This window comes from Vidua macroura, chromosome 2, assembly GCF_024509145.1.
Source record: "Vidua macroura isolate BioBank_ID:100142 chromosome 2, ASM2450914v1, whole genome shotgun sequence".
Lineage (NCBI taxonomy): Eukaryota > Metazoa > Chordata > Aves > Passeriformes > Viduidae > Vidua > Vidua macroura.
The window spans coordinates 95,758,652-95,783,597 of NC_071572.1; the positions used below are offsets into that span (position 1 = coordinate 95,758,652).

At 37.0% G+C, this 24,946-nt stretch overlaps 1 protein-coding gene across 2 annotated transcripts in view; it reads left to right on the forward strand.

The window, feature by feature from the left end:
- The window catches only part of NBEA (neurobeachin), a 457,382-nt gene extending 446,178 nt beyond the window's left edge, over window positions 1–11,204 (forward strand). For both annotated transcript variants that reach the window (XM_054003372.1, XM_054003379.1), the window contains 4 exons: window positions 4,502–4,603; window positions 7,853–8,049; window positions 8,771–8,922; window positions 9,413–11,204. In XM_054003372.1, coding sequence (XP_053859347.1) covers window positions 4,502–4,603; window positions 7,853–8,049; window positions 8,771–8,922; window positions 9,413–9,503 — 542 coding nt within the window. In that variant the 3' untranslated portion in view covers window positions 9,504–11,204. The remainder of the gene's footprint in view (window positions 1–4,501; window positions 4,604–7,852; window positions 8,050–8,770; window positions 8,923–9,412) is intronic.
- Window positions 11,205–24,946: the final 13,742 nt, after the last annotated feature.

A 24,946-nucleotide genomic window follows, 5' to 3' on the forward strand; every position in this document is an offset into this window, starting at 1 on the left:
TACCTGAAAGCCTTCTCACCTGGGTGAACTGTTTGTAGCTATATACAATACTCCTCAGCAAATAAACCAGCTCTGCTTCCCAGAGCTGAAAATATTTTGAATATACTAATATTTTCCTGTCAGCCGTCTTTCTTTTACACTCATTGCTCCCTCATGTTGTGGGCATTGTTATTGATAGTTTTCTGTTTTGAGATATTCATACTTATTGGTTGTAGCATCATCTTTTAATCAAACTCTAAGATGTTTTTTTCTGACAGTAAAAATTTGAGAAGGTACTTACATTTTTACTTCCATGAAAGCAATTATATTTTCTAAAATTTTGTTTTCTGATGTTTTGTATCCCTCTACATTTTAATATTTATTTTCAGCATCCCTGAAAAGTCTTGACAGTAAAGCAAATAGCAAAGTAAATTCCTTTTCAGGATTTACTTGTACTTGCTTTTGTCAAAGTGAGAGATTAAATGGAAGCTAAAATTTGCCATGTGCTCTCATGTTTCTTTATACAGAAGACTCCTAGATGTGTCCCCATAGAAATCTGTCCATAATTCCTGGAAAAGGACAATATGAGAGAAATCGTAACAGTCTTTTGTCTTTCTTTCCCTCTTCTTTTTTTCCTTGTTATGCAGGAGCACCATCTGTTCCCAAAGAACCTCACAATAATATTAGACATTATATTCTTCAGCAAGAAGGAAATATGTGTTTTATTTTAGACTTTCTAGAAAAACTTACTCGTTTGGAAATACCACACGTTTTTGTTTTCCTTCTGCCCTCTAGTAATTCAGTTCAAAGGTGCACCTTTGGGGAAATCACAGGGAGTTTACAGTGATGGTATCTCAGTTCTTAGGTAGGATATTTTCACCTGCAATTCCCTTAGAGCTGCAGCCTTTGACCTCTGGCTGCATCTATCAGTGGTGATGTGACAGTGACAGAATATTTTGCTAGATTTTGAATGATTCCTGGAGTTCACAGCTTCTTTCCTTTGCAATAAAAGGTAATATGACTGAGGTTCATGCCACAGCTTTTTCTGTAGAAATTCTCAGTGAATAATATTTTATTTGAGCCCAAAGGGAAAAAAAATCCCATTTTCAATTACTGCTGGACAGTTACTCCTAATATTGTTATTCCATTATTAATTTGTATTTACTGAAAAACAGGACAAAATAAGACTCATAGATCTATGTTTTAGGGAAGTTGTTTCTTACAAGCATTTTCCTTTATAAATCAAGAAGTCAATAAAATATGCTTATTTGGTGTATTCTGGAATTTTACAGTTCCTTGATATTATGGAACTTTCCTAGGAAACACTGAGGAAAATGTCCTTTTGAAAATTGCATTTCTTTTCCTTCAAAAATTTTAGCCATTTAATAGTTTAATAGTCACGCAGTTTGATGCAGTATGATGACAGCTCTATAATCATAGCTTGAGCCAAGCTGGCCATTGACATAATACTCTTTTTTCCAGGAGGACATACAGAAGAAAAAAAAAAAAAAAGTGGAGAATTTTGAACTTAATTAATTGCTCTTTTTTATTTGTTTGTTTTTATGTTATGCACTTGGAGAAAAGAAAACCTTGAAAGGAAATGGTATTCTCAAAGCAATGTTGATGGGGAAATTATAAAAATCAAAATATCTTTGATGAGCTACACAAAGAATCTTTTTGTTTCTTCTGACATCCATGCTTCCCTAGCAGTAAATCTCAGTTTTCAGTTCACATTTTCAGTTTCCAGATTAAAAAGATTCTTTTCTTGCAGTATAGATTAAAGTTTGGGAAACTAGGATTTATTGAGATAGCTGTTTGAAGTAGAGGTAAGAAATTTTTAATGTGTCTGTATATTGGAATAACAAGACCAGTTAGATTGACACATTCTGTACTATTGTGTCCAAAACGGAAGTCTATAAATCCATGGTTGGTAGTTCTCATCTTGTTCAGAAAGATATTAAAACTTACGGAATTGTTATTAAATTTTGATGACAGAAGATGTTAGGGTTTGACAAGAAAAGCTGTAGATTCATACTAAATTTTTGACAACTATGATTCTGTACATTTCTGGATACCCAAATTTTAAGAATGAGGTTAAAGCCAGACAGGTGAAGAAATGCATTGCTACAATGGCTAGAAAATGGCAAGCCCATCCCTTCGAAGGAATTTATTAGGGTTTGGTTTGGTTAACAGACTCAGAAGGAAAGACTGAAAAGGGTGATTTATTCCTTGAGTACATATGAGGGGAAAATGCTAGAGAAGAAGACCTGAAGCTAAAGGACAATGCTAACACAAGAAAAAAGAGGTGCTAGGTAGACAAGAAAAAATTCAAACTGGAATTCAGAATATTTCTCTCCTTTAGAGTAGGAGCAGTCTGGAACATCCTTCTACATCACATACCAAGTTAGCCATTTCATTAACTGTTTATATCATGTGAGTGTCTGTAGTAAAAGTAGACTAACTTCATTGACCCACAAAAGTCTATCCAAGCCTTCATTCCTAATGCGTATCTTTCAAAAACCTGTGCAACACTTTTTAGCTACTCATATAGTTCCCTTTTGGTTTAGTGTTTAACTGCATTTGCACTTAGGAAACTGCATTTTATTCCAGAGTTGAAATGTGTGCAGCCATTCACCTATTGGACCTCTCTGTGCCATTAGCTGCAAGATAAGTTTCTGGGTTATTGGACATCTTTTGTGCCTGTGACTCCCAGTTAGCAGAGAGTCAATACTTCAAGTCATCACTTTGCTGCTTATGCAGTGAAGAGAGAAAAAACACTTTAAACACTGCGCAGCTTCCTTTCTTACTCTCCTGTGCCACTTGTGTGACCCTCCTTTGAGCTCATTTCTGTAAATGTGGCAACAAGACTTTCATCTTTCTGTCTTCAATGGCAAAGTAGTTCTTGCCTCTTATTTGCTGATCTAAGCTATTGCACTGAAAGTTCACAGTGAGGGAGTTTTCCATAAATCCTACTCTATATCACTTCTTTCCCAGAACAGAATCTTCTCTTCAGTGAACAGAGCTTGTGCCTGTCCAGGAACATGAGCTTCCACCTGGCTGCATTGAAAAGAAATAAAACCACATTTTGCTACTTTCTTATTTAACTAGGCAATGATATAATAATGACATAATAATGTCTTTCTTTTGTCATTATACAGTTGCCTATGAAGCTTTCCATCAATTATTTTATTATAAGCCAAGATAATATTATTGGTTAGTATTTGATTTAAGAATCAATTTCTTGCCCCTAACTGAAAGCTGATTTCCAAATCCTGATTTCCAAAATCCTTGTATATAGCTCATATTATATACCTCTCTAAAAAAAAAAATTAAGATTTGTCATTTACCAGCTTCTGTGCCACCCGTGCTGTCCACAGTCAGTTGCGTATAAGATTGGTTTAAATCAAAACATTGTACTACTATGACAAATTTGCTGAAAAAAGTAAATGGAGCCTGATTTAATATAGCTATTGTTACCAACTGTACCCCTCATCCCAGCAAAACCAGATAAGACTTCCAGTCCAACACTGGTATTAATGGTGACTGGTATTAATGAGATCTTTGCTTCCAATTCTTGTTGAGAAAAATGTGTATTAACCATTTTGTTATTTTGTACAGAATTAATCTTACAGTAATTTATCTGTACTTCCCTAGGTAATTTCTTTTAGTATGTGAACTGCACTTGCTACACTTGCAGAGCTCCAGTCCTTTTGAATATCTCAATTTTCTGTATTTCATTTGTATAATGAAAATATAAAGATGTGAACTCTGTGTTATCTAGCAAGTTGCTAATTTTTTGTTGCCAATTGACTTTCTTAGCCTGGCGGAGCAATATCAAATACTAACCAATTATGTCATCAGCATCTGTTATTATTAGAAACAATAGAAATGCTGCTGTTTGTCATGTAAATACTCTATAAATGCCCACTTGTTTGAAACCAAAATAAAATATATTTCTCTCCTGAATATATATATATATATATATATAAAAAATATCTGTAAATAAATAAATATATAATTATGCGTACCAATAACCATTTTTAGGCATATTTTAATTTGTGACCATCCCATGTGTCTCTGAATCAATATTGTCTATGCAGCAGTAGTATGTTTCTAGAACAGTGTTCTTCTCTTCTTTTCCTATCCCCAGTTTCATGAAACAAATTAGGATCATTAATAAAAGAACATCCTAAATTTTTAGGTTCATAGAGCAAGTCTGGAGACGTATATGTTCAATAGCAGACCTTTACATTAGAGCTGCTTTCAATAGCACCACATTTTTTGTTCTTTTAATTAATTCATTAATGCATTGGGAAGTTGTGGTTTTGAAGCTTTATGATATCTGAATATATTTGGCTTGGTATCCTAAATATGAGATATTTAATCACACTGCACTTCTCTCATGCTTAATGATTTCAAGCAAATTACAGCAAAGTTCTTTTGTTGATAAACCATATTTGATTTGGCATTCCCTTGTTTCCTTTTTCTTTTTTTCCTCACTTTTTAAATTGTTTTTTAACAGGTGATTATCCAGCTCCTCGTGCCGTTCTAACAGGTCATGACCATGAAGTTGTCTGCGTGTCAGTCTGTGCAGAGCTGGGACTTGTTATCAGTGGTGCTAAAGGTCAGAAATGTTTTTATGATTTAAGTCTTAACATTTTTAGACTCTTTTTTGGTGGTATTTCTCAGACTTCCCTCAAGACATATATGCTTTAATTATTCCTAAAATGTGTTGCAATTGTAGGAGAGTCTGAAGCACTTTTCTCTGAAAATTGTTATTTACAATCTGCACTTACAAGTTTAGACTCAAACTAAGTTGATTATTCCTTCCAGCCATCAGTTTATGCAGCTATTCTGCCCAGATTTGGAAGTGTATTTCATAGAAATGTATGCAGTAATTCCAATGACATCTAGTGATTTTGAAGAAACCTGTTGATAGAGACATGTATTTCAGGGAGGGCCAGCTCACAATTCTCCACCTTGATCTTAATTGAGAGGCAGTTTGTAGGACTGACCTCACTCTCCAGGGAAGCAGGATCAGTTTGCTCTGGAACTGTGTGCAGCATTCTGTCCAGCAGGGTTTTTTATGATGTTTTCTAAATAACAAGCAGTTGCAGGTTCTCCCTGTTATTTGTCTATGGAATCCAGAGCACCCAACAATTGCTAACACAAGTATTCAAAATACTTTTCCAAGCCTGCAGCAATATCCTGTATGACTGGTAATCGATGTAAATAATGCACCAGCCTCAATGAATGTTGGCTTCATCCTTTCTTACTCTGTTTCTCCTTAATTTTTTTCCATTTCACTGCTTCTGCCCATCTTCTCCTACTTCTCCTTATTTCCATGTTCACTTTTTTGCCCCATTGACCTCTCTCATTCAGCTTCTTAACTTGTCAAATTGATGTTTTTTTCTCTTTTCCTTTCCTATTTGGCTCTCCCTCTTCCCCTTTTCTCTTACTTTCTTTTGTGCTTCATCATCTCTTTTCCCTTCTTATTTTTCTTTGCATCACCCTAATTTTTCCATTTTCCTTATATGTCTTCCTATCTCAGTTCCACTCTACTCCTACATCCACATCCAGTGACTTGCTGTCTCTGTCTATAGTGATACCTGTTTTTAATCATCCCCGTTGATATCTTTGTACTCATTTTTGAGTTTGCTGCTTCTGAGGGTAAGAAGGATGTGATGCTTGCTCTGCCAGGTTTTGCTCACAGCTGAGTTCCTGGGCTATTGCTTTTTATACTATCTTGGAGCTCAACATTCATTTTTAAAGCTGAGTGTGAAACTTTTGAGTAAAGCCATTTTTAACAGGAAACCCTAATGGGTCATTAACTCTTGTAATGGCATACTACATAACAGTCATAGGCAAAGTCAAGACATTTGTGAAAAGAATGTATAGTGATGCTGGAGATAAATCTTTTTTCTTGATGCACTGCTATTTCTTAGCCTTTAAGGCAGCTTCATGCACTCTGGCTGCCATAATAGTCCACCCTTTCCAACAATCTTTTTGCAAATTGCCTCTTCTTAATATAGATGGAATCTGTACTCAGTTATCTACTGATTCATTAACTACTTGCTGCTTTGGTAACTTTCACATTTTTAGACATAAAAGTTGATAGAGAACCAAAGATTTTTAAATCAAATTCAGAATATGTTTATAATTGATCAAGAGAAATGGAGGCCCAGTCTGTCTCTTGAAGTAGTCTTCCTATGTTCTTCCTTTTGAAACTTTAGACCATATAAAAATGCAGACATAATTTTTTTTTTTAATTGCTGTTTTCCCAATATATGCCTTTTTAAAAGATTTTTCTTCAGATCTGTTAGTTTCAGTCCCTTTCCAGCTTCTTAAATTGCATCTCATGGCAGTATTGCATTTGCCTGCCATGCAGTCTGAGCTCAGCCTGTGCTTCCTGGTAGGCAGCTGCTCCTCTGGAACTGGCTGTGGCACTGTGATGACACACGCAGCACTTGAGAACCTACTGAAGCAGGAAAACAGCACATTTAGGACTCCTCTGTGGAAAATCTTATGAATCAGGTTGAAGCTTCCACATTCTTACCCAACAAACCCAAAAAACAATGGTCAGTCTGTATGTCCTTACAGTGGCATCCTAAATCAGATGTGCCATTTTGTGCCCATGACCATTCAGCTATGAAGGTATTTTCTTTTGAAAATTCTAACAAGGTAATTATTCTAAAGGTGAAGGCATCACTTTTTGTAATATCCTGGCACTTCAGTATTTCCAAAGCTGAAACTCAACTATTTGAAAAAATAAATTATTTCCATTGCATTGGTATCCCATGGATGCAGCCAAACTTGGGGTCCCTCTGCATAAGACTTTATGCAAACACAGATAAAAGCCTGTAGCAGAGGGTTCACAGGTAAATGCACTGATGCGGATTCATTCTACCTGGGAAAACCCAGGTGCTGTGTGAATTTCAAAGTTAGAAGGACTTAACAGGAGGTGGCTGAGTCTGCAAATATGAATTTACTTTCAGGGTCATGAACCAGTTGAATAAGGAAGAGATTACTGTGCTGTCCAGGATTATCCTGTGATTCATAAGAGAAAACATTTAGAATTTCCTGTGACATTTATCAGAGAAGAGACCCTTTTTCTTAGTAGGAATACAGATCTCACTTTCAAAAAAAACTTTTCTCGATGTTCTTGAAATGTAAATAAACTTAGTTTTGCATCTTAAAATGTACATTGTAGATTTCATAGCTGTTTTTTTCTTTCATGACTGTAATAAGAAGACATTAAAATCTCATATTAAAATCTCTCTGGAGCAAATGGAGTTACAGTGTGATCTCCTAAATCTCATATTCCAAGTATCATTGTGACTCTGTTGGCTTTCACATGACTCCCATTGCTGAAACAAATCAGGACTGAAATCTATGCATAACAAATGTTTATTGGGGGAGAGGATCTACAGGAACTGCCATTTTCTATAGGAGAAATATAATATGATTACATGCCCTATGGGAGTTGCTCCCACTAGTCACTGATGGGGCCACATCTGTTTAATGTGAATGGGCAGGCTAAAGAGAGTTCATGTTGTTGGAGAAAATCACTAAGAGTGAAGCTTCTGAATGCTTGGGAAGAGGAAAGAGTGTTTTAGAAGACAGATCAAGGGAAACTCCTACCAGTCTAAGTGAATAATACACTTCTGGGCATATTGTATTTATTTTCTGAACATGCTAGCTCTTGCATTTCCTTTTCTGTTGTCCGTTTTAAATTCTTTAAGTAAACATTGCAGCTTCTTATATCTATGCAGCACTAATGTGATATAAAAGTGTATTATGCATTATTTTTGTGCACAGACTATATAGTTTGTATAAACAGCAAATGTATGATATATTATGTTTTCGTATACAGAAGGTCCTTGCCTAGTGCACACAATTACTGGAGACTTGCTGAGAGCCCTGGAAGGAACAGAAAACTGCCTGTACCCTCGCTTAATTTCAGTGTCTAGTGAAGGTCACTGCATCATCTACTATGAACGAGGACGGTTCAGCAATTTCAGCATTAATGGCAAACTCTTAGCTCAGATGGAGATCAATGATTCAACCAGGGTAAATCTAAATGCAAACAAACATTTGTTGTGTGTTGCCTTTATTTATTAAAATAAGTGGAATTTATTTGCTGCGTGGTTTAGAGGACATCATATATATAAAATTGCTGCCTCCTGGTTAAGCCATTCAAACACATATTCTGTCATCACCATCTCCAAATATCAAAATGCACTTAAGCTTTATCTAGAATAAATAAGAACAAATAGTTTATGAGCCCACAATATTCCCACAATTTTTGTTTGGAATTAAATTTCAGTAGGAAATATGTCTTTGAAACAAAATGCTCAGAAAAGTCCTCATTCTTCATTTATTAGCCAAGACATGAATTCATGCCTGCAGGGCTCTGCTCTGTCACTAGCACTTGAAGAAGCATTAGGAATGCAGACCACTGCTGTGCTTTAGGTTGTAGTGATAACACAGAGTATTGTAGAACAAATTCTGGTATGTAGAAATGTGCTGAATGCAAGTATTGGCAGATTCAGCCAAGGAGCTTTTTTGTTATCTATCATGTTTAATACCACACAATTGTCTTTAAAATTTGATGATACAAAATGTGTTTGTTTATTTTTAGACTAGGGAGAAAGAGGAGAGGAAGCATTTTGCTTTAAATTTAAGTGGGCAGAACATAAGAAATGCTTTTAAGTAAATTCAGTTTTTTAAATATTGATCCATTTCTATAAAAGTTAACTGTGTGCTTGGGATTTTTCATTTTCTCCTTAAGGCCATCCTCCTGAGCAGTGATGGGCAGAACCTGGTGACAGGAGGAGACAATGGTGTAGTGGAAGTATGGCAGGCCTGTGACTTCAAGCAGCTCTATATTTACCCTGGCTGTGATGCTGGCATAAGAGCTATGGATCTGTCTCATGATCAGAGGTGAATTTGTCATTCATATTTGTATGTAAATACTAAAATTACAGAAAGTATACATCGCTATGAACTTTGAGTATATGGTATGGAGTCGTTAACAGGATGTGTAAGAAGCAATTAGTTGTTTTCTTGTTAATTTATCTGATTCAACACTTACTCTGATACTTGAGTCTCATAATGGAAGCACTTAACATTAAGGTGAGGTCTTATTTCACTGAAGTCAGTAAGCTAGACACTTGGCTAGCAAAATATGACTAAAATTGCACTTAAGAACAAAGGAATAGTCAGATTAGATCAGAGTACAGTAATGCCTATTAAATGCCTTAAAACCAATTGCAAAAGTTTGAAATACATTTCTGATTTTCAGCTAAGCTTAAGAACTTCAGACAGTATAGCAAAAAGTGCCTTGTTCTTTTAGCTTTTTTCTGTCTATGAAAAACCATAGCTCAAGAAGGCAAAAGAGAATTAACATCAGCATCTTTGATATCTTTTTCAGAACTCTGATTACTGGCATGGCCTCTGGCAGCATCGTAGCTTTTAATATAGATTTTAACCGGTGGCATTATGAACATCAGAACAGATACTGAAGCGCAGTGAAGAACTGAAAGCCCAGGTAAAGCTGAGAGCACAAGTGCTGCAAAGAAAGGTGTAGTCTCTGGTGGAAAACCACGTCTGCATTGACCTCCGTTGTACATTCCATTACACCCAGCAATAGCTGTACATTGTAGTCAGCAACCATTTTACTTTGTGTGTTTTTTCACAACTGAACACCAGCTGCTGAAAAGCAAGCTTGTATCATGTAAATTATATGAATTAGGAAATGTTTTGGTAATTATTTCATATATCTTTGTTTATTGAGAAAAGGTAGTAGGATGCGCCACAAGAGACTTTTGAAAATTCTGGGAAACCTTGTGTCCAGTTATTTCAATGTTTAGGCTTTGAACCTAACATGCATCCCATCTCCAGCCTCTTTTCAAGCTGAGATTAAAAAAAAATATGTTTGATACTTTGTACATCAGATGCACATCTTAACTTTAAAGGGATACTTTTGTAAAAGTAAAACCTTGTATAAAGAACAAAACTGTTTCTTAATTTTATTGTGGAGTTACAACTTGCATGTACTTTAAACCTGATGTCTTGAAGGAACAGGTGCATTCACACAAATCAGACTGGAGATCTGCCTAAGGGTACAGCTTGTGTTAAAGGGTTGAATTTGGGAGCAAACGGTAATTCTGACATTTTCACCAACACATTTTTCACTTTTTGAATCTAAAGTTTACCCCTCTTAAGTGGAGTTCTGCTCACAAAGCATTTGGATAAAAAGCCATCATTTGCCATATTTATACTTTATACAGTAGAAATTAATTTCCTCCCTTTTAAATTTAAAGACTAGACAGAAAGGGAGAAAAGAGGGAAGTTCAGTTTAATGCTTTGTAATGCTTAATGATTCCCAATACATACAAAGTGCTATACTTCTGGATTATTAACATTTGGCATATAAATCATGGGCAAGAGAGCCCCCACTGATTTTTTTCCCCCTTATTTTTAATCCGAGGAGCTTGGTTTATTTGACAGCCTTAGCTTCATTTCAAAGGTGACTGAGGTTGTTCTTTTCAGTTCTTCTGAAAATCTCACCTGAAGCCACTCAGACTAAGGCACTTCATCTTTTACAATACTGTAATGATAACTATCAGAATAATTTTCTGCACATTGTACTGATCAAATTACACACCCAGGGGTATATACACTTTAATTCATGTTTCTTCTTTGTATATTTGGTGACTGTATTGTCATAGATGTACATATTGTGTCGGTAGGGCTATGAGGCATGTAACAGGAATGTAATTTTCTCAGAATTTACACTCACTTGCAGTCATTTATTTAAAAAGATAATGGATTCTTTGTATTGGCACTTTGCACCGGGAACATATCATTATTTATTGATGTGATTACTTATTTGTTATCCACCTTGTATTAGTAAGTTTAGCCCTGAATTTCCTTCTTCATTGTTGTTTGTATTTATAAGGTCCGGAAATCATGGGGATCAACGTAATGATTAAGTTATTCATCACCTGTCTGTAAGCAATATCTTGAGTTTGTAGTTTAGAATTGGGAGACTATTGAACATCTGGAAGACAAGTTCATTTCATCTTGAGATCATGGTGAAATATTTTGGATATATAAATTCCTTAAGCTATTGTAACCATGTTTTATTGCAAAGATGTAAAATATGCCAGATGTGTGTGAGTTGGAAATCAAAAAGAAAAATAAAATATGCAAAGAATTCAGTGATTGTTTTTCATTCCAATGCAACTTTTTTCAAAGCATTCCCATTATCATTATGAACAAACAATTATTTTTGAGAAATTCTTATGTGCTAATTATATGCCAAAGGTATGCACTTCTGGGTGGTTGTTTTTCTTGGGGTCTCAGGGAAAAAACCCCACGGGCTACAGAGTGACCTCTGCAACTCTTTTGATTGTCATGAGAGAAGCTACTAAAGTTACTTTGGTGAGCAGAAGTAAAAAAGAACAAGAAAAATCTAAGACTTTAAGGGATATTTAGGATCCTTATGAGCAGGAAATAATTGTATGTAATAGACCTCACAGAGAGCAAAGATCTGATGAGAGAAATTTTGGATATCTCTCAATATCTGATAACATGGAATAAATTTAATCTTATTTTGGGCATTGAAAGTTAGCGATCTACACTGCCTGCATAGCATAACAAAACAGGGGGGATAAGTTACCTTTTGGAACTGCTGAGGACCCTGCAAAGGTTACAGCAAGTAAGTGGTGACATATGTATATCTATACGTCAGTTGTCTAATTTAAGGTAACAATGGTAAGCAAAATATTTTCCTCCCAGAAGTAAAACCTCACAGAAGTTTTCTAATTCTCAATAGCAGAATAGCAACCAACATTTCAGTTTGTTGCCCTAGTAATTTCCTTTAAATTTAGAAAGATTGTTCTTTAAATAATCATCAAAATGAACAAAAGCCAATATTTGAGAACCTTATTAGAATACAGTATACACTTTAGCAGGTATCTATTTATATCAATCAGCTTTTGAAAGTATAATGACCTAACTTGATTGTTTTGAAGCTGTAGGAGATATGCGAGAGGAGAGGATTGCTATGTTAAGTGTCCTGTGAAACCATTTACTGATATGTCACAACAACATTCCATCATTATACAAGTGTCACCCCTAATTTTGTATTTTATTCAACAAATTGATTTAAAAATGCACCATTGCAATTAAATAGAAAATGGATATTGCTATTATTTTAATTAATACTCTTTTTTTCATTAAGTGTCTCAGCATGGTGTTAAATACAATCTAGTCACGAATTAGAGGCTTTTGTGCCCATGCAAACCTTTACATGAGAAATTTGCCATGGCTTACAAGAATAAAAAAAATACTCTCACTCTATTGCATTCATAGGTAGGGGTACCCAAACAAGTCAGACTCATAAAAAGGACAATAATAATAATAATAATAATAATAATAATAATAATAATAATAATAGTGTAATGTTACTACTACTACTACAAATAATAATAATAATAAGTGTGCCAAGATATTAAAATTCCTTTGTTTTATTTTAAATACATTAGTGTACACCCATCTATTTCAGGGCCTCTTATAGTAAACAGACAATATACACAGATCTCCAGTTTATGTCACAAATCTTTTCCAATGCTTCAGCTGCCCATTTCTGTGACACAGTAAATCTTGCCTTTTTTCTCTCTAGAAATCTGAGTTACTGATTCTGGGGAAACCCTGATAGCTGCTTGTGGAACATGAAGCAGCTTTGGCCAAACCAGTTAAACACAACGAATCTCTCAGCTAAGGGAGATGCAGCTTTAAGGATACAACTGTGCAACTAAAATATGCCTACAATGTAAATAATGCACAGTTATTGGCTGCCTTTCTGCCAGTCCATCTTCGGTTAAGCACTGGACTACAAGTCATTGCCTTCCAGGAGAAATGACGCAAGAGCTGCGAGGCATATTCCTCGTCCAGATCCTACCACTGTTGAGGAGAATGCTGCTTTCTCTGCATGAGCAATAATAAAAGAGAGGCTCAATTTACTGGGAAAGTTTTGTATAAATAATAATTTGTTGATAGAGAACCTTGCAGGTGGTGTGTGTAGAGCTAAAAGTGCTGCCTGTGAGCAGCAGTTGTGGAGAATGCTTTTTATAATGCATCAACCCTGTTGACAAGCAAGCAGGATGAAGCAAGCCTCGTGCTCCCAGGGATAAAAGTATTTGAAGCAGACACAAGGAGCGAAGGGCTGACTTATGACAACATCAAGAAAACCACCTCCTGATACAAGATGTTTAGTACATATGAATATTTCATTTGGATCCTTAAAGCTGCAGTTTATGTGGACTGGTTTTATTTAGGCTTTGGGGTGTGTGTGGGTGTGTTGGGTGTGTGGGTGTGTGTGTTACTTCCAAACTCTAAAAATGAATGGACTAAAGCTGGTATTTAAAGCAGAAAAAAAGGACCGGACATTTATATGCCTATGCAATTTAGTACAGTTTATAGACTCCCTAGCTTAGTGATTAATTTTGCAACATCTACAGTTAAGTTTCAATATCTGAAACCAATAAGAAAAACAAGTCCGGTGATTGCTTTCTTATAAAGTTTATAAGCTGTGGCCATATAATTAGTTTACATAAGGATTTACATAGATGAAAATCTGCCAAACAGCTGGCTTGGTTTATGGGTCTGTCCATGATGAGCAACCACATTTTGGACACTGGAAACAATTATTTTTCGAGATACTGACATGGAAGTGACTCTTAGTTCTTCATCAAAAGAGGACTCAATGTTAGTAGGATGTCTTTCATGAAATCATTGTTATTCTTTTTACACATTTGAAAACTCATCAAAACTATCAAGTTTATCTTTAACAAATTATTGTGATAGTAAATAATCTCATTATTTTAATTAATCCATAAATTACTTGTAAACTACTATTTTCCATAGGATAATGTCACAATGAAGACTGTCATAATTTGATTCATTTTTCCTTTTACTATATTGGCCAGGATTTTGTAGTTTTAATCAGTTAAAAAAAAAAAAAAAAAAAAAAGGAAAAATCAATAACTGAAAAGAGTTATTGATACCATGCATACCCTTTAAACTCTTTGAGGTAAACTACAGAATACACTGACTTGAGACATTTTACACTAGCTGAAAATTTAACCTCAAGCATATGGAAGTTAAGTAGTCCCTATTATTTAATTTATATTTTTCATGGAGGGATAGGTGACACATATAGTATTTTCACTGGGAACTTCTAGACTAATATAGTTCCACCTTTAAAATTCCTCAGGTAATTTATTTGCCTTGTGTAACAGCATCCCAAGCTAGAGGAATTTCTATAAAGAGTCCTCAGCTTGTTTCAGAGGATCAAAATGCCACCAACCAGTGGGCAGAATGAGCTCAGTTTGTCCTGGAGTTGAAACACTTATGTCCTCTGGTGTGGATAATTTGTCAATGGATGCGAGCTAGCTTGACTGATTAATGAAACTGTTTTTTATATCAGATGGGCTGGAATTCCTGAAAACAACGACAAATATGTTACAAGGACTGATTTCACATTTGCATCCCAAACATGCTCAGTTTTCAGGTCAAAATGAGGAGGATTCCCCCTACTGTCTCAGCCTCCACACCCCAAGTTTCGGTGGAAGACATTGCACATCCCCAGGAGCGGCAGTGCCATGGGCCAGGCGAGGTGCTTGGCTACACCTGCTCTCCCCCGGGCTGCAGGGGAGGCTGGAGGCAGCAGAGGTGTAATCCTGGCTGGGCCGGGCGGGCGCTGCTGTCTGAAGCCATCACACGACTCTGCTGTGACGTGTGAGAGGCACCAGCTGCTCCCTGCCTAGGTGTGGCACCAATGGCCCTCATGCATGGGGGTTGAGGCAAGAGGGTCCTGAGTTAAATCACATTAGTACTGACACCCCCTCTGCTCCTTCAGTTTTATCTGGTTATTAATCCCATACACGTCAAGCCAATAGCATGAGAAAGTAGGGGAAGAGGAGCCTGGGCTCCAAACCCCTCCTCTGAGGGAGCCATGTTCTCACTCAAGGCAGGAAGAGAACAGCAATTTTGAGCACATGATGGGGACATTTCATATTAAAAAGTGTGTTCCTTGTGCACTGGATACCTCCTGGAGTTGCCAGGGGCAGGAGAGGGACACCACCTACAGTCCACCTAAACCTTCATTTGCAGCTGGACCTTATTGGACTAAGGTAGTTATGTGTGTTCTGGTACAGGCTGGCATTTCAACCAAGCATTGCAGTAAATGATACAAAACAGCTTTCGTGGATTTACAGGCAGGTACCAAGCCTAGCTCTTCAATAAGACTCACAGGAAGGTACATAGTGGTTGACTGGAAAATATATTATTGGGGAGAAAACCATGAAGATATAAAAGGCAAATGTATAAATGTCACAACAGATGAATATACAGCAACATTTTAGACAGAAGAATTTTTATTCCAAAAAACAGAATATATCTTCCAGTTTAATGAGTATCCTAAGTGCCAGTGACGACGTATATTGACTGCAGAGCTTTTGCATATGTTTTGGGCTTGTCCAGAGTGACACACAGTTGGCAACAGACGATCATTAGCAAATGCATACAACCATTTTGCAGCCTAGAATAACTCATTTGCAAGACTGGTTTAGGAGGCACTGTGGTCGCTCTTGTCTAACACTCTCTTCTCAGTGAACTTTAGAATACTTTACCTTAAATTTTTCAGTCTAATATTGATCTCAATGCCTTTTGACACTTGGACAGAGGAGATTTTATGAAAAACTTGGATTTTGAAATACATCTCATACAATTCTAAATAATGAGTTCAACATAGTGTGGTAGTAAGTGTAGTAAGTATTATTTTCTGTTATAAAGTAGATCTTCTCTAAGCATGGAAAAACATTATAAAAGAAAAAATAATTTTTACATGTCTGAGAAGACCCTGGAACTTCAGGGGGATTTTATACAAATACTTTCTCTTTATGTATAGACAACAGCTGAATAAGGTTTATTACAACAACAGAAAAAAAACCCAGGTTTCACTAGCAATTATTTTTGACTATCTACCACTTATCCATTTGTGTGCTATTGAGGATTCTTCAATCACTTAGGTCTAAGTTGGTATGTGTAAACTATATCTAAATGTGTAAAGTATATAAAACACAATATCCTCATTGTTCTGTATTCTTTGACAGTATTCAACCAATTTTAGCTCAAAACCACATTTTTGGTGAAACAACTTTCAACCTCAAGCTCATTTGAAATTCTACCATTCTTTCTATTTGCACATTTTGTGCAATCTTATTTCTATAATATATTTATTATATAATTCAGCAAAACAGAGACAAAGAAGCGATGCTGCACCCTAAGGTTATTATTGTTCAAAATAGCTGTTACTAGAGAGACCATATCTAATTGCACCTAATAGGTGTAACCCAAACTTCAGAAACAAAAATAAAACCACGTAAAATTATTTTTCTATTTGTGTAAGTTTTCTAGATTTGGCAAGCCACATGTACTATTGAAAATACTCCAGCTGATGGCCTCTATATTTGTTAGTTATACACCCACAGTTGCAAAGATGTGCTTCATAAAAAAAAAATTATCAAACAGGTAAGTTTACATGGCTTGGCACTTTTTTAAGCCAAGTTCACTCAAAAGTTGTAAGGTCAGTAAATCTACATTAATGATTGGCAGTTGCCTAGAAAAACCCTGTGCGATCTTACTGATTTTATTGCAGAAGTGTAGGGGTTATCAAAAACTGCAAAATTTTCACGAAGCTATTTTTTAGGATTTTTAAAAATTGTTTTCAGGGTGATGAACAATTAAGGGGAGCAAACTCCGAAGTCAGCAAACTAGATTTGTCAGGCAGCAGGTAGATAGTTTATATATTTCTGATTTTCAAAAGACTTTTCCTGGTAATGCTAGATGTGCCAAGAGGGCATGAGCTGAGCAGCAACCAGGTCATATGAGACAGAAAACAAACATGGAGAATTGCAAGCCGACAGCCAGGTCCTTCAACAATCCTGTTTTCTCATGGGATAAGAATGGACAACCCATCCTTTGGCATGGCTTTCCAAGGCTTTGATAAAACCACCACATTGCCCTCTTCTTAAAGGAAAGGCATCAAGTTGGCCTGAAGAAATCATATAAATCACTGCTGTTCAATATTCTGTTCCCTGAAGCAGGAATATCCAGACGAAAGAAATAGGGAGCAGCACCACCATCATCTGAGTAACACAAGTGCCCCCAGCTTCCTAACAAGTAAAGCCATGTTGCTGACAAGCACCCTATTAGCTCTGTCTTTCAAAGCCTTATCTAGGGAGACTGCTGTGAAATCAGGGAAGAAAATAAGAATTCAGCTGTCATAACAGCCTGAGTGAATCACCTGACTGAACTCTCTATTTTCAGAAACCAGTCACTGTGACTGTGAAGTGGATCTGGAGAGCCCACCTTCATGCCGGTTCCAGCTGATAAGTAGAAAGTGACACCTCGTAATGTTAGGCTAAATGCTTCCTAGAAAGACCATATCTGAAGTAAGGAAAGACCAGATGCATTCCTTGATTTCACAAACAAGTTCACTTTTCCTTATCTATCCACTACACTAAAAATCAATGTGCAACTGAGAATGTGAAGGCTAAAGGTACTCAAGACACTTATTACACAAGACACTTAAGCTCAGTGCTATTTATGGTAGAAAATTACACCAACTTACAAGATAGTTGTAAGAAAATATTTCTTGAAAATTTAAACTTGTTTCATATGTTTCAAAAAATTATCGTCACACGGATCTTAGGCAAAAGAAGACTGACAGGTATTCAGATACAAAAGAGACATTTTGAATTGACTTTACCACTACTAAATCTAGTTTACAGTGCTACACTGGCTTATGAGCCTGGTTCAATTCCAGAGGAACACACTTCATGGCAACATTTATCTGTATATCATACTTGACACTTAATTTATCATAGTTTTCTCGGTGTCTTCCAGCAGAGAAGACAACTAGGCTGAAGTCTGAATTTCTAATAAAAGTCTGGTGTGACCCCACTGAATTAAATCATATAATCATTAGCATTTGAAGTGTACCATCTTGTAAAAACACCTCCTGAAGACTGAAACTCAAAGCTCGCTGATTCCTGTCTAGTGCGTCCCCAAAGGAACTGATTCTCATTGAGGTGAGTTCATGTCTTTGAGCTGCTTACCAACACACAGATGGGCTTCAAGTCCGTAGGCTGAGACCTGCTCTGCATGGAAAGGCACCCACTAAATACAGGATATTTTTCAACCAATGCTTCAGCTGTCCAAGATCAAATATCTGAATCTGTATAGGCCACCAAAGGCTACCATTATTGCAAAAGGAAATATGTAAACAGACACCTGTGGAGAGGCAGCCATCTGAACTGTTGAGATACCTGACTTACGTGTCTAAGATGCTTTATGAGAGAAATCTTTCTGTGGTAATACATACTTCTTTCTCTCCACCTGTAGCAAATACAGCCTGGGGTAACTGGCTCAGAAGGAAATGCCTCATATCTATAGAAGTTAATGCATAATAAACCAGTGTTGATCATCCAGTCCCTCCTATCCATTTGATCCTGACAAATTTGGACTTTCCTTGCCCTGCAGGTGTGGCTTCTTCTCCTACCTGTCAGATAAAGTGAATCAGGAAGCAGAAAGAGATACCTTCTCCCTCTTTTTTTGTACCCCACTGTCTTCATTCTTGATTAGATGATTTCTTTGGATATATTAAAGCTTAGTCACACAGTCCAACCATCATCTCTCAGCTGTGTTACAGCTATACCCAGAACAGTGTTGAAGCGGATAATGTGTAGAATGGGGGAAAATGAAAGAGAGGAGAAATACAAAGGACCTCAGGAGTGGGAGGAGCTAAAAAACTTGGCATGTTCCGCTGAGAATGGGTTGTCCCTGGGAAACGCAACCTGAGCCACTGGCTGTGTACAAAGTAATACATCAAGCATACTTCAAGTCAGGTAAATACAGGGAGAGGGGGTTTTCTGGTTGGAACTTGGTGATGGTAGTTTCAGCATGATTTTCTGTCTCCTGTTGTCCCAACAAACTGTGATTTTTGTTTGTATGTTGTAAATGAATAAATGGATTTGCATTTTACCGTATCCTGATTTGAATCAAAAGTGATTTCATACAACCTGCCTGGAACAAAGAATCCCTTACATGGGATACAGCAATTCAAACCACAAGATGATGGCTACAGAATAAGTGCTAAATTCACCAAAATCCTGTTGAAGGTACTCAACGAGTTCAGCAGCCTTCTGAAAAAGGTGAGCAAATGAGAATAAGATCTGGAGATGACATGAAGAAGTGGCTCCTAGATACCAGTATTAGGCAGAAAAATTCCCTGGCATTTGCAGACCATGTTTGAGATGTGTCCTTAGCTTGTGCAATTTCTGATAATTCAAAACTAAGTGAAGGTCTTAACACATTGGGGAGTTCAGTGGCTACAGCAGATATTTGCAGCCAGACCTATGACCTGGGCAGAGGAAGGGAGAAGTGGAATGGAGAGAAGCCTCAGCATGTTCCAACAGGTCTCTGATCTAAGGACAGGATGCTTATCAAAGGACAAAAATGAAAACACAGCATCATGCGCTAATGAGAAGTCTGAAAATACCACATATTTTCTGTATTTTGCAACTGCCTTTTAAACTCAATTGGCTTATGAATCATGCAGCTCTTACAGCATCCCAATTTCTGTTCCTTAGCTATGGAGCACAGATTCAGCAAAGAGTTAGAGAAAAAGCAGAATTAATTTGCTAAATAATTTAACTAAGCAGTGTGAGTTAAGTAGGTTCCCGCAAAATGAAATTCATTATAGCAAGTGAGCCTTACCCATAGCACAAACACCTGCCTGAAATACCTGAGAAAATCCACAGAGAAAATTTCAAAATCTCCCATGAAACTGTAAAAATTGTCTTTTGTAAACTGTTGTATATTTTATTTGTTAGATTGTGTTTATTTTATTGTTGGGGGAAAGAAAACTGGTTATTAAAAACATTTTCTTTTAGTCCAATTTTTTTTATAATTTTACTTTGTCAACAGATGGGGCATATATTCCAAACACATAATGGGTTTATCACTTTTCAAATGCAACTGCTGCCAAATCTCTAACATTAGAGTCTTCTCTCAGCTGTAGCATTGTGAACAACAGAATAATTATATTGAGTTTCACAAATGTTTATGACATTTTAAATGAGAAAAAAATTATTTACAATTAGTATATTTACATTAGGGTGTAGGTGTTGCCTGGTAATAATTCAACAAGTATTGTCATCAAAGTAGAATGGTTTGGTGATAATATTCATTAGGCAGAATGAACTTCAAAAAATGGTTGTCAACATTTGTTCTTAGTTAAATCTGATACAGAACTGCATAAAAGACCAAAAGCAATATATCACAATTTCTAAGGTTGGTTTGAATTACACTACTGACATTTTATTATATATATTGTGTTGACCAGCTTTAAAAAATTTATGTTGTGTTTGTTTTGGAATGGAGGTAATTTCTGTGGTTATGGATTAGTAGTGCAGCTTGGCTTTTCCCACTCTCTGTTACCCCAGGCTATAGCCAGAGAATAATTTTTGTTTGATATTGCCAACTTGGAATTTATAGGTGCACAGCTCAAACCACCAGTTGCCAGAGGCACTCATAAACCCTTCTTCCTCGCACAAACTATCAATACATAACCTGATCAGGAGCGTGAACTGAAAGTAATGGCTCTTTGTTTCCTTCCAGCTGCAAAGTGCTATTGCCGACCACGCAGGATTTGGATAAGAGGAAAACAGCGATAGTTACAGTTCTCTGACAGATGCCTCAGCAATTTCAACCTGCTGACATTCAGTGCAATGAAATAGCCCTACTTGGAGCCATTCTACTGAGAAAATCTGGCCAAAACTCGCATTTGGTCTGAATGAGACCAGAAGGACTCAGTGTCTAACATGGAACTCTGAAGTGGAGGAGAGGTAAGTGTGAAGGTCCTCCTCCTCTCCTTCCTCCTCTGTTCAATCTGGACACTTCTGGCAAAGTGGAATTTCTTCTACAAATCACAAATTTTCAGAAATCTAACAAGTCTGGAAGAAACATCTTTTCATATAGCAATTTTATCAGAGAAAGGAAGCCCAGAGTTGTGTCTGTAAGGCGCTGATCTGATGTGAGGGAGTCCTTAATCCAGAGCATTTTTAAAATGTCAAGAGCATTTTGAGGATGGCTGAGCAGGATCTGATGCCTGTGTGGGTACTGCACAGACTCAGTCATGGAAAGAGTTCACCCTTCATCAAAAATGTTCAAAAGAGGATTTTATTATACTCCAGTGGTAACAATAAGCCTCTCCTAAACCGCAGGAGTTATTTAAAAAAAATATTCAAGTATCGGTCCTTTATTCATATCTGCCATGGGAATACCTTTGCAACATCAATGAAAGCTCAAGTAGGCTACAAAATTTATGTTGTATGGAGAGGAGGTTTTCAATAAAGGCATAAAAGGAAAATGGATGCTAAGCATGACAAACATCTGCACAAGAACAAAGAAGGTGAAAACCATCTTCATCTGCCCAGGCCTACAAATGCTGTGTGTGCTCTTCCTGCCACAGAAACAGGACACTATAGGCTCAGCTTTCACCTTCTCCAAAGACTTAGCCAGAAATGTGAAAGAGTTGAAAAATACTTCAGATTCTATAATATAGGAGATCATAAAACCAGTAGGAGAGTTTGAAAATTATTTAGATTTATGAGCTGATGGAAATTACTTAGATATCCACACGGTCAGAATCTCTTCCATGAAGTCAAACTGCTTAAAGATCAAAGTATTTGTATCAACATTATCAGCAGGCATAAAAAAAAAAAAAGAAGCCACAACATACAACAGATGCTCCTGTGTCTGCCCTCAAATTGTCAAGAGTTAGCATCTTTCAGTGCTATTGGGCAGGGCACACACAACATACACATGTAATATGGGCATGTAGTATGGTCCTGGGGAAAGGACAAACAAGCGTTTGGGTGGAACACCAAAAATAGAAAGAATTGCACACACCTTTGTTGATTTTGTTCTTCATATTTATAATTTGCATGCTACACATACCATTTTATGTACAAGCTCTGAACATTGGGAAGTTTGCATATTTCCAGCAGCGGTGGTGCTCAACAAGCATGACTAAACTAACGCAGAAAATGAAATAAATTACTGATATGCCTACATATGATGTTCTACATCAGGTAATGAGTCTTCCACAAATTAGAATATCAGGAATGACCCTCTGTAACTTCATGACTCTCACTTCAAGATGTAATCTCTATCGTGGCTGTTCATTTTTTCATGTTTTGACATGATGGTTCATGAAATAAGGATAAATCTGAGGGGATATTAGCATTCCATACTAAATCCTCTACCAACGTATATTTAATATGAACCCAATTCACTCTTTTTTTTTTCTTTAGAAGTAATGGGAGGTTTCGATTTCTGAAAATTGATATTTCATATACAAGGTTTGCCTTAAAACAGAACCCAAAAACTGTTACACAGAAATGTTGTGTGGAGAACTAAGCTTGCTCACAAACAGGTAAGCATTGCTGTTACCATCCATAGGCAATGGGGCTCCAGTGATTCCAATGGGAAGACAAATGCAGCCCTTATCCTGAGACAACTACTCTCAAACACTTCTGCCCCAGAAAGACTTTAACCCTTCACAAGGTTTCAGCCTTCTACTTGTAAGCCTCCCTCATTAAATTCTTTCCCTGAACTATTTCTCAACTCACTCTCAACACTCTCCCACTTCTTTATTTTACAGGGCAACCTAATGTGAGCAAGATGTTCAGTATGTCTGGGCTCAGGCAGGACCAAATTGAAAACCACAGTGAGCTCAGCTGAAAGCAGGGAAAGAAAAGGTTATTTTAAAGAAGTGTTCAGCAAAAAAAATCTCCTTAAGGAGACTCATCACCTGTAAGAGATCTCCAGATGGAGAGGGAGACCCCTTCTCTTATGAAAAGTCTGGCTACCAGAGGATCCAGCTTTTCTATAGTAAAAAACTGCAAATCCTTCCCTCTGACCATGGACATTACCTGGTTACACAGGGCTCTGCTTGCAGGGTCAAGAACCACAGATTTTCCTTCTGAATTATGGTATACATAGCAATGTGTCTTTCAGGATTTTTTCCTAAGTCCCTTCGCAGATATGATGAGAATGGGCCTGCCTCCCATGCACCCGCTGAGGTCAAGGCCAGTTTCATTGTTCCCAGAGAAAGCAGATGCTGAGGGAGAAAGGTAATGGGGGGCTATTCCTAAAGCCCAAAGACAGATCTGAACACAGAAGAAACATTTTGAAGTACAATCTCAAGTAGTATCCTATAATACATATTTAATGGAAAAAATACGCTCTAGATCTGAACAGCTTTATGTCAGCTTCCCTGGAGATGAACTTTAACTTGTGGTTTTTTTTACAGAGGTGTTCTTTCAAATAGCAGAGAAGGAAAAGCCATCGCCATTTTCCTTTGTGCTCATTCAGCTTTCAGTCTGGGGTGGACATGGGACAGCCCTACCCAAACCAGCCTATTTTCAGCTGGCTCAGGCATGGCTATATGGGCTGCAGCTACATTTATTATTTCCACTCACACACACCCTCCAAGAATCATCCTTCACATTACTGTGTCTCTTCTCCACACTGACAGTAGTTTGCAGTACAGGGGCACCTTCAACATAAGAACTGTAAAGTACTCTACAATACCAGGCTGCTTATGAATTGTCTTGCTTGCACTGTCAAGCAATTTCTATAGTGAATTAAATATCCCTTCCAAGCCCCTAAATAAATTAATGAGACTACAGAAATCATCTTCAAAGATATGTGGGATCTCTTGTCTCCCCAGCCCTCTTCCTCCCCTCACAGATGTATGCAGTGTTGATTATTGCCTGTATTAAGACAAATTATATTTAGTAGGCCTGAAGCTGTATACATCTTTAAAGCAGACTGGCTCTGTGTCACTGTGTGAAGAAACTGCTCTACGCAGGCAGTAGTGCACAGTTATTGTTTGGTTCTTTGCTTTCTGTTTTTATATTATTTTTTTTCAAAAAGCTTCCCTGTAAAACTTGGGATGCAATAAAAATGAAGATGAAGGAAACAAAGAGTTTTTCAAATGGTGAAACCATCCCCTGATTAATGGGAAAAATCCCAGCAGAATTGAATTCTTTGATTCTCACATTTCTCTATTAAGAGAGACTTCCCAGGAAGCTCATTCTCACATCAGCAGTGTACCCGATATCCAGGGAGTAAATGAGCAGGAACTCACTGCAGTGCCAGACTTCTATCAGCCATTAGAGCAGTAAAGATTTACAGCATGAGGCTGTGTAATAAACCATACTTATGGTGATAAATCAATTCTCAGAAGAGAAAGAAGAATGTGCTCCTATGGGCTGATGTGGTTAAATCACAGGAGTGGACACCAAAAAAAAAGAGTCTTATGCAAAAAGTAGTTATACCATGATGGTATTGCTGTGTGAGCTCTGTCAATTCATAAAGCATTTTCCTGCATTGTTTGTCTTTTGAGTATGATATTTCCTTTTCTCTCAAGTATTCATGCCTGTGAAGGGCTCTGGCATTCTTAGGTAGGAGGTGCTGTAGAAGCACAGTTTTGCAATAATTTTCTGAATAGGCAAAAATGTTTAAAAGACATTTCAGTGTTTTATATGACTGCAACATGGCTGGTGAGAAATATACATTTCTGGGGTGAGGCATAGCAATTCTGTTTTAATGCAGAATGGTCTAAAGCTGAAAAGATCACAATGTGACTCCTTTTAAGTTATGTGATAATCTGGAGCCACACATCTGCAAAAGACTTAACAGGAATAAAGTAAGCGTCCTGATAATGGATCTTAATCAAATATGACCTCACCAGCACATTCTACTCTCCTTAAAGAGGGAGGGGAAGAAATAACTCTACACAGGACCAGCATTTCAGGCACCT